This window comes from Arachis hypogaea, chromosome 3, assembly GCF_003086295.3.
Source record: "Arachis hypogaea cultivar Tifrunner chromosome 3, arahy.Tifrunner.gnm2.J5K5, whole genome shotgun sequence".
Classification (NCBI taxonomy): Eukaryota; Viridiplantae; Streptophyta; class Magnoliopsida; order Fabales; family Fabaceae; genus Arachis; species Arachis hypogaea.
This window is the reverse complement of record NC_092038.1, coordinates 125,066,208-125,076,568: the sequence shown is the minus strand read 5'-3', so window position 1 is coordinate 125,076,568 and position 10,361 is coordinate 125,066,208. Positions and strand designations below refer to the sequence as shown.

Below are 10,361 nucleotides of genomic sequence, written 5' to 3'. Positions count from 1 at the left end.
AAACCCTCTTACTTGAATGACTTTCATTGCTTTCAAACCTCTATTGACTCAGCTGCCAAACTAACCTCAAGGTATCCTATCTCTAACTATGTTTCTTATGACAATCTTTCATATACACATCATGCATTGTCTGTGGCCATCTCTGCTTCATTCGAACCAAGACATTATGAGGAGGCCGTCTCTCAATCTTGCTGGAAGGAAGCTATATCAAATGAGTTAGAAGCTCTTAAAGCAAATCATACTTGGATTATCACTTCTTTATCTCAAGGAAAAAAGGATATAGGCTGCAAATGGGTTTTTGAACTCAAACTAAAGGCTGATGGTTTAATTGAAAGGTACATGACCAGATTAGTCGCGAAAGGGTATACGCAGCGAGAAGGCTATGATTTTTTTGATACTTATAGTCCATTGGCAAAAATGACAACATTGAGGACATTATTGGCCTTAGCAACAACCAAGAAGTGGCATGTACACCAGCTAGACATCAATACAGCCTTCCTCCATGATGACTTAGAAGAGGAAGTTTACATGCAAATGCCACAAGGTCTGGGTGTTCATGGAAGTGGTTTAGCATGCAAGCTCCAAAAATCACTTTATGGATTAAAACAGGCCAGCAGACAATGGAATGTCAAATTGACCTCCATGTTGTTGAGCTTCGGTTATTCACAATCCAAACATGATTACTCACTCTTCACAAAGAGGAATGATGATAAGTTCACTGCCATATTGACTTATGTTGACGATCTAGTACTCACCAAAAATGATCTTGAAGAAATTACACACACCAAGTCCAGACTCCATGAAGTTTTCAAAATTAAAGACATTGGGGAGCTAAAATTTTTATTGGGACTCAAAATTGCAAGGAACATCAAATGTGGCAGTACATCAAAGGAAATATGTTCTAGATCTCTTAGATGAGTATGGTATGACTGATTGCAAACCAGTGTCAACACCAATGGAATATTGCATTAAGTTAGCAAAGGACTCAGCGCCACCTTTTAACAACATTTCATCATATAGAAGACTAATTGGGAGACTTGTTTACTTGACAACTACAAGACCTGATATCTCTTATGCTGTTGGAAAGCTCAGCCAATGCCTTAACTACCCCACCATTGCGCACTATCAAGCTAGTCTCCGCGTGCTCGAGTATCTTAAACAATCTCCTGAATCCAAACTTTTCTTCCCAACCACTTCTGATTTGGCTCTCTCAGGCTATTCAGATGCAGACTGGGGGCATCGTGCACAAACACATGACGTTCCATTTCAGGCTACTGTTTTTACTTAGGTGCTTCATTAATTTCGTAGAAGAGCAAAAAACAACCAACAGTGGCAAGATCCTCCTTTGAAGCTGAGTATTGAGCTTTAGCACTAGCCACATGTGAAGCACAGTGGATCTCTTATTTGCTCTCTGATCATGGCATTCAACTCTTTAACCCAATTCTTCTATATTGTGATAGTCAATCTGCTTGTTACATTGCAGCCAATCTTCTTGCACCTGGACCCTTTCAGACATGCTTCACCAAACTTGGCCTCGTAGACATCTTCAGTCCCAGCTCAAGGGGGAACGTTAATTCCTAAGCATGATCTTTACTACAATTTTATTTTTTTACTGTACTTAATTTTGGTTGTACCAACTTCACAAATCGGGACTTGCTTAGCAAGCTATCATTTTATCTTAAAATGTAGTCTAAGGGAGAATGTTACTGATATGTGAATGTTACTAATATAAACATATAAATATAGTAGAGTAGAAAGTTGGTTACATATTTTTAGCCTAATCTCTAAAAGCTTCAGTTAGTTAGACTCAACTCTTTACACATGTGTATATAAAAAACTCCAATGTATTGTTAGAGGTTGAGGATTCTAGCTCCATCTCAGATCAATAGATGAACATCACTCTCTCCCGTTCAATCTTTGCTTTCACCTTCTCTCTAACTTCCTTCTTTTATCAAGGGACGAATGTATTGACAAAATGGTTGCCCAATACATGGAGTAATGATGGTGATACTATAAGATTTTAGTTTATATTGTATTAACAACAATGTTACGTGACTAGCAAATATTATCATTTTGGACTAACATTTGGCAAGCATTATTTAGACTCATATTTGCAGGTATTTGCATATAAGAATTAATACAATTTGTACCCATATTTTTATAATTTATACAAATTAATTAATAAAATTTATTTGTTGAAGATAATTTTATTAGTCAAATGATGGCCAAAATTACTAAAAACTATTGACCCCAAAGAGTTTCTGTTATATTAATTATATCAAAAGTTTTTTTATTTGCTATAGCTAAAAGTCATGCTTTGTTATAAGATCGTTCATTTTAAAATATAAAATAAAAAAATACTTAAACAATTAGAGAATTAGAGAAAGACCGGCCAAAAAGTGATTCAAAGTTCAAATCATTCATTTGGGATGTATATTGATTATAATTACAATCTTTACTTTATTATTGTTGTATGCTTTAGTTACTCTTGAATTTAAATGATCCTATATTGTTTTTTGAAATATAATATTGTGAAATGAAAAGGTCAAAAATATAAATATTTATATTTTTTTATTAGTTAAATTTTTTAATAGAAGTAATTTGATAATATGGTATCAAAATTTTTATAACCTAAAGATTTAAAACTTGATCTTTATTAATCTAAAAAAAGTATTTCAATATAAGGCCAATAAAAAAAATTCATATGCAAAGCATTCTCCTCCTATCATTTGACTCAAAAGCCATCTAAAATATTGATTTCAAATGTATATCAATGCTCTAATTTGTGATCAATACTATGCAGGGATGAATTTACTCATATAGGCGTGGGACAAGTTCCCCCAATAAAATTTTAAATATTACTTAATAACTCTCAATAATAAAATTTAGTTGCCCCCACTACAAATCTAATTTTGACCCCACCCTCAAATTCCAAACCCTTTTTTCCTTTTCTTCAATTTTCTTTCTCTGTAGCTCTGCCCTACTCCAAGCCTCCAGACTTACTATTGCCACTCCCGCCAGCTTCACTACCGTTAACGTCGCTCAACACTACCCCGTTCTGGCGTTCTCCCCGTCAAGCTTCTTCAACACCTGCGTTGCTGCCATTCGACATTTCTCCTTGCATCATTGCTCCACACTTCCACTGCCATTTCTGTTCTGCACTTCTGCGTTCCTTTTTGTCGATGTATCTCACCACTTCATCTTCGTATCTCGCCACTTTGTCTCTCGCCATTCCGTCATCTCCAATTTCCTGTTACTTCAGGCATTTTCCGCATCGCACCTCTTCGGCTCTTCAGTCTCCACTCTTCAGCCTTTTGAGTAAGTATGTTCGTCCCTACTGCCTGTTGGGCGTCACACCGTTGCTTGTTGCTGCCTCCTGGAGTCTTGCAATCTTGGTACATTCATTAATCTGTGACCTGCTTGTTTTATTGCTTAGATTTAGCAATTTGTTTGGAGTCTTGATAAATTGGTATCATACTTGATACTTTCATTGTTTTGTTTGTTGATTGTTTGTGTAATTATGTATTGACTTATTTTAAATTAGAAATTTAGGATATTATTCTTCTGTTCTTCACTTTCTTATTGTTGTTGAAAATTAATTTGAGTGACTTGTTAATTGTGTGTATCGACTCATTTTAAATTAGGAAATTCAGATATCGTTCTTTTGTTCTTTACCTTTTTAAATGATCGTTTAGTGACATATATTGAAAGAGAGATATTTAATTGTATTAAAAATAAAAATATTATTCAATCTTTTTAAAATATGAAACTAAGAAGGATGGAATTATAAATTATTTGTTATTATTTTGATTTATTATTTTAGTTTTTAGTTTGTTGGTTAGATAATTTAAAGAGTAATCATATTTTACAATATCATAATACAATAATAAAAAATTATTATTATATTATGTATATTTTGTCCCACTGTCAAAATTTTTTGAATTCGTCACTGACACTATATTCATTACAAAAAGGTTTTACTACAAAATTTTTTAATTAAAATGGTAATTTATTTTGTTAATTATGATGATTTTAATGGCCATTGTCCCCAAAAATTAAATGGCGTATGCAAGAAATGCTATAATCCTGGATTATGGTTATTTCGGTGGTTTCCAAAAATGGCCACAATTACTATAGTTAATATGATGATTTTTACCATTTTAAAATGGTTTTGAAATCATAGTTGTCAGAAGTGAACCGGTAATTAAATTGGTTAGTTATTGATTTACTGGTTTAATTGATAAGTTATTAGTCCAACAGTAAAATCAGTCATACATAAATAAAAAATAAAAAATAGTTAAAAATTTAAAATTAAAATTTAAAATATATATTTTTATAACATTTTAAGAATAATTAAGTCTTGAATTCTAAAAATAACTAATATAAAGATAAACATAAAATTAGTTAGTACTATTATAATTGTATCTTAATTGAACACAATAAGAATAACAATTCACAAACTATCACTACAACAATATAGATTATTTTTTAGGGTTATAATGTGTAAAAGAAAATTAAAATTTGTCAAAAAATCAAATTTTGACACTATTTTAACTATGAAAATATGTTAATAAAAGTTTTGTCGAAAATAGTATTTTTAACATATAAGCGATTGTGAAAAAAATTTAAATCTTATTTTGATAAATATTGGCTGTAAAAAATAATTTGTTAGAAAATTTTGAGAACATATTTTCTGTGTACTTATTAATTGTCAAAAATACTATTTATTTTGACACTTATTGACTATAAAATATTTTCAACAAAAATTTTAACAAAGAATGAGATGTGATCTTGAAACTAAAGAATAAATTGAGATTTTGAAGATAAAGAATGAGTAGTATAATCCTAAATTGAGAGAAGTGTGATGTCAAAATTAACAGAGCCCAAAGAAGAAAAAAAATAGTAGAGTAAATTGAAAACAAATGAATGTCAAAATTGAGGAGTAATTTTCTACGGTCAAATTTTTCGTCAAAAAATATAGAAAATTTGACATTTGTGATATTTGTCAAAAATATATATTAATTTTGACATTTAATTATGGTGTTAAAAAATAAAGTGTCAAAATAATTCTATTTTCTTGTAGTGTATATCCAAATAGTAATTTCAAAATCTAGATATCTTTACATAATTAAATAATTATATATAAGTTTATTTTTCTTCACAGAATAAGTAATTTTTATTTTATTTTTATATCAATTATTATTTTTATTTAAAATTAATTAATTTGTACTTCAATTAAAAAACTAATTAATTTAAAAAATGTTGAATATAAAAATTAATAGTGAGAGATCACACTTTACTCCTTCAATTGTTAAAAATATTGAAAGGATCCATTCTCGTTGTCAGCATGCTCTTCATATAAAAGAGTCAGCCCCACCTCAGTTTAATGTGTTTTTACGAATTTCTCAACCCCGTATTGACGTCAGCATGACATCATTAGCGCACGAGTTGACCTTGCTTGATGACTATTTGACCGGATCGATTCGTACTGATTTTGATTAGTTTATTTCCTTAAACGGTTAGAACACTAACTCGAACTGATACAAGATCCAATTTATTGGCTTTTCAGTTGAACCGATCGATTCGGTCCAGTTTTAACAATTATGTTTAAAATTATCGTTTTAACCAGATAAAACAATAGTTTTTGTTGTTTAAATCGAAAATTCAAATTGACCCTTTTTACTAGTATAATTTTTTATTTAAAACGACATTTAAAAGCGTCATTTTATTGAGTAAAAACAACAATTTTAATCATTTAATATAACAGCTAAAATGCAATTTTTGTCATTTAAAAAAAAAGTTAAAACCATCATTTCTATCTAATTAAAATGAAAATTTTTTGTTCATTCTAATTGATTACATTAATAGTCATTTTTATGATTAAAATGGTGGTTTAATATTTTTTTATAGTTAATATTCACAAAGACTCAAACATCGACGTGTAGTACAACCAACCACAACAATTGAACAGAAAAATACCACATGGAACTCATCACCTCAACAAGAGTTACAAAAGAATCGACACGTTAATAAGTTTATTTGTTCATTAAATGTCACTTAGAATTGATAAATTTTTTTTGTTAAGAATCTTATTATCTTTTGAGATAATTTTTAAAAATATTTAAAATTTTTTTATTTTTATTTATATTTTTATATACATTAACTAAATTTATTGTGTAAATATTGACATTACTAATTGTTGTTATCAATCTTATTTATTTTTACTATTTATTCCAAAATTTTGTACTTTGAATCTTTAATTTTATATCTATTTAATTAGTCGACATAAGTATTTTCATTTGTTGTATTTATTTTAGATAAAATAGTACATCAACTTTTTCATTAGCTATTTTAAAATAGAATATGCACCTCTTCTAATAATAATAAATTTATATGAATTAAGATGATTAATTTAAATTGAATACACCTAAGATTTAATATAATTCTTATAATATAATATCTTAACAACTTTTCTAAGCAATAATAAAAAGATTAAAAGAAGAATATATCTTCTATTTAATTTCTATAAGTAAAAAAAGTTAAAAAAGGTACTAACATTTTTCAGTTTTTACATAGTGAATTTAATCAATGTATATAAAAAAGATAAAAAAAAAAATTTTAAACAATTCCTGACAATTATCCTAAAAGACAATAAGATCCCCAATAAAAAAAATTGTCAATCTTAATTGATACTTAATAGACAAATCAACAGTCCTACGTGTCACATATGTATGTATTTCATTAACCTAGAGTGAAAACATTAACGAAATGCCTAACCACTCTTACGGAGGTAAATATCAAAGGTTGAAAAATAGCTTTTTTTTTATTGGTGCCTCATTATCTTTCTGAATAATTATTAAAGGCCGTTTAGGAAAGGAAAAGATAAAGAGGGTGGATTCATGAAAATAAACTTTTTTCTTATAAAATATGAAGTTTAATTTTGATATGCTAGTTGTGTAAAATATTTTATATAATCGTATAATTTTATCTGTTCTTTTAGATAATTATTTATACTATCAATATAAAAAATAATTATTTTTGTTGATATAACATTATATAATTGAATGTACATATAACATTATTTTACACTGATAATGTATCAGATCAATAAAATACATAAATTGTTTTAAGTAAAAAAAAATATATTTTATATTCATAACATTTGTATTTTTAATTTTACTCTTAAGTTTTATTTTATTTTAATTTTACTTTAAAATTTTAAAATAATTCTTAATTATTATCTTTATATCAAAATATTTTCATAAATAATCACCTAATTTTAATATTTTTGGTTCTAAAATAGATCAGGCAACATAGTGTGAATCATAAGCTAAGCAAACCAATTTGGGCTAGCCTTTCATTAGGCCTATATTAACGTGAATTAAAAGTCCACTTTCTACCTTATGAAACATTTATATAAATGAGCCTCTCATTTTGGCTCATTTCTTCGTACCTCTACTAAATTATTTCATTTTATCTTCATGCTTCTGCATGCATAATAGCATAGTTTCTGTTGGCTAGCGGCATACTAAATTCGCGACGGATTATTCTTTGACCTGTTGGGACTAGAAATACTGTGAACCAAAAAAAATATAGTTTCTATTGAAACTTGAGAATGAAAAGAACAATAACAATGTCATAATTAGGGTTTTTTTTTCTCTACTGTTTGGCACTGACAAAGAAAAAAGCTAGCTACTAATGAAGGTAAAAAAATCTATATGTAGTAAGAACTATTAACTACAAGCAAGAAAAAAGAAATCAAAACACGAGTATGTACACACATTTATATTTAATTCTTCTCACATTGAGAAATCAACATTTTTTTAATTTCTATTTAGCTTTCAAAATTCATAATTTTAAAAATTCTCAAACTTGGCTCAAGTATCAATATTTTGTTTTACCAAAACTATTTTCTCTCTTCTTGCTCTCTTTTTCTGGAAATTTTTTTAAATTATTGCTTTGTGTTAGATCAGTATTAGGAACTTGTTCACTTTTATGTAATTTTTTATGAGGATGTTTGTATGTATTTATTATGCATAAGTGAATGTCGAGATGTAATGTAATTGGAGTGAAAATTTTATATTTTTATTTCAGATATTTTATACTAGATCATCAGTTTGATATATGAATAATGGATTACGGTTGAAAAAATTGAATAAAAAATTTTCTAGGGTTAGGACTTCAAGTTACTATTTAACTTTGCTTTTGTCATTTTTCTTATTTTAGTGATATAATTGATTAGATTGATGCCACAACACAAGAAGGAGAAGAGAAATAATTGGTGAAATTGGGATCACTAAAATGGCAATAATTATAATCTTCATTTATGTATCTTGCTATTTAAGATTTAATAAAGACTAGACTTCAATGCTACTAGAAGGGTGATGATTAACAGAAAAGAGAAGAAATGGATTATTATTGCCATAAGAGAAGTCTATGAATTACAGAGAATAAGAAATGGGAAAATGAGTGTCATAAACTCTAACTTGCATGCAAAGAAAGTAATATAACAGTAAAGTATGAAGTTTATGTGAGGAATAGAAAGAATTCAGGAACCTAACATCGGGCATGAGAACCTCTCATAGAAGGAAGGAGAAGAATTCTTAGAAGGGCCAAAGAATGCAGAAGAAGAATAAAGGAGAGAGAGAGAGAGAGAGAGAGAGAGAGAGAGAGAGAGAGAGAGAGAGAGAGAGAGAGAGAGAGAGAGAGAGAGAGAAATTGTTAGAGAGAAAAAGGAGCAATACCAGTAATTTAATGCCAAGCATAGTCTTGTAGCCTCCTATTTAATATTCTCTCTCTGTTGCTTTTTGTAGCACCTGAATTATTTTGATCGGCTGCCATGTGTCTCTTGCCTTCAACTGATCTTTCTTCATTAGTTAATTTCTCACTATTTCCATCCTTTCCCTCAATAATCTCATCGGCAACAATTTTCTTCCTTACATTACTTCCCTCTTTCACTTCGACCTTGCCCTTAAGGTTGAACCGGAAAAAATTCTTGGTGAACTTTACTGCACTTTCTCAAGTGACCTCAGCTGCTTCACCAATGCCCCACTTTACTTTGAGTTGTCTTTCCTCCTTTCCATGCTTAAGAATTGTCTGAGAATCTAAAACTGCTGCGAGCTCCAGGATGGGTCCTAAGTCACTTGATTGCAATGGTAACGGTAAGTAATATGCCTGAGAGTCACCATTAAACTTTTTAAAAGTGCTATATAAAAAACATCATGAATCCTAGCCTCAGAGGCCAGTGCTAGTTTGTAAGAAACAACACTTAACTTCTTAATGATTCAGAAAGGGTCAAAGAACCTCATTTCCAGCTTTTGACTTTTGCATAAAGCCATTAAATGCTGCCAATGGGATTGGAGTTTGGCTAGAATGAGATCGCCTTTCTCAAATTCAGCATCTCGGTGAATCTTATCAACATAAGCCTTCATGAATTGTCGGGCCCTTGTGAGATTAGCCTTAACCTATTCCAACAATTTGTCTCAAGTTAGCAACAAATCTTGAATGGATGGCTCGTCGTGGGAAGAAAATTCATAATAAATGAGGCTAGGAGGATCGTGGCCATATAATGCTTTGTAAGGAGACGTCTTAATAATGTTATGTTGAAAGGTGTTGTACCAATATTGCGCCTACAGAAGCATGTTACCCCATTTCTTTAGATTCTTAAAGCAAAAGCATCATAAGTACATTTCGAGGGTTTTATTCAACACCTTACTTTGTCCATGGGTTTGAGGATAATACGCAGATCTTATTGCCAAGGTCGTGCCCTGCATTTTAAATAATTGTTGCCGAAATCTACTAATGAAAACTTGATCCCGATCAGAAATTATGGTATGAGAAAAATCATGTAACTTCACAATATTTCTGATAAATGCTTCCGCCACTATTCTACGACAAAATCCCTCTTTAAGGGAATAAAATATGCAAACTTAATAAGCCTATCAATGATTACCATGACCACAAAATATCAATGGGAGGGGGGAAGAACAGTGATGAAATCCATGCAAATTGTTTCCCATACTTCCTACGGTACTGGGAAAGGGTGTATTAACCCAGCTGACAACTTAGTATCTACCTTGGCCTGCTAACATATGGTTCAAGAAAGAACATAGTCGCGGATATCGTGTTGCATATTCGGCTTATAAAAATTTGAGGCAATTCGTTCAACTATCTTAGCAACCCCGGAGTGCCCACCAATCACACTATCATGGAACTCATGTAGAAGTAGCTTGATCAAGGGGCTTGCCAAAGGTATCACCACCCTATCACTCCACAAGAGAATTCTATTCCTTATTGAATAATGACCAATGTCATGCCTTCCCTCCAAAAAGACTGCATGATGGACCTGAGATTCGGATCAG

General features: G+C 30.3%; 1 protein-coding gene across 1 annotated transcript; it reads left to right on the top strand.

The window, feature by feature from the left end:
* The first annotated feature begins 925 nt into the window (after window positions 1-925).
* LOC140183579 (uncharacterized mitochondrial protein AtMg00810-like) lies at window positions 926-1,288 on the top strand. The gene has a single exon (XM_072232037.1). It carries the CDS (start codon window positions 926-928, stop codon window positions 1,286-1,288), a length of 363 nt encoding a protein of 120 aa, XP_072088138.1.
* Window positions 1,289-10,361: the final 9,073 nt, after the last annotated feature.

Excerpts from the sequence above, each read along its gene's own strand:
- LOC140183579 (XM_072232037.1), top strand. The coding sequence starts at position 926 with ATGACTGATTGCAAACCAGTGTCAACACCAATGGAATATTGCATTAAG.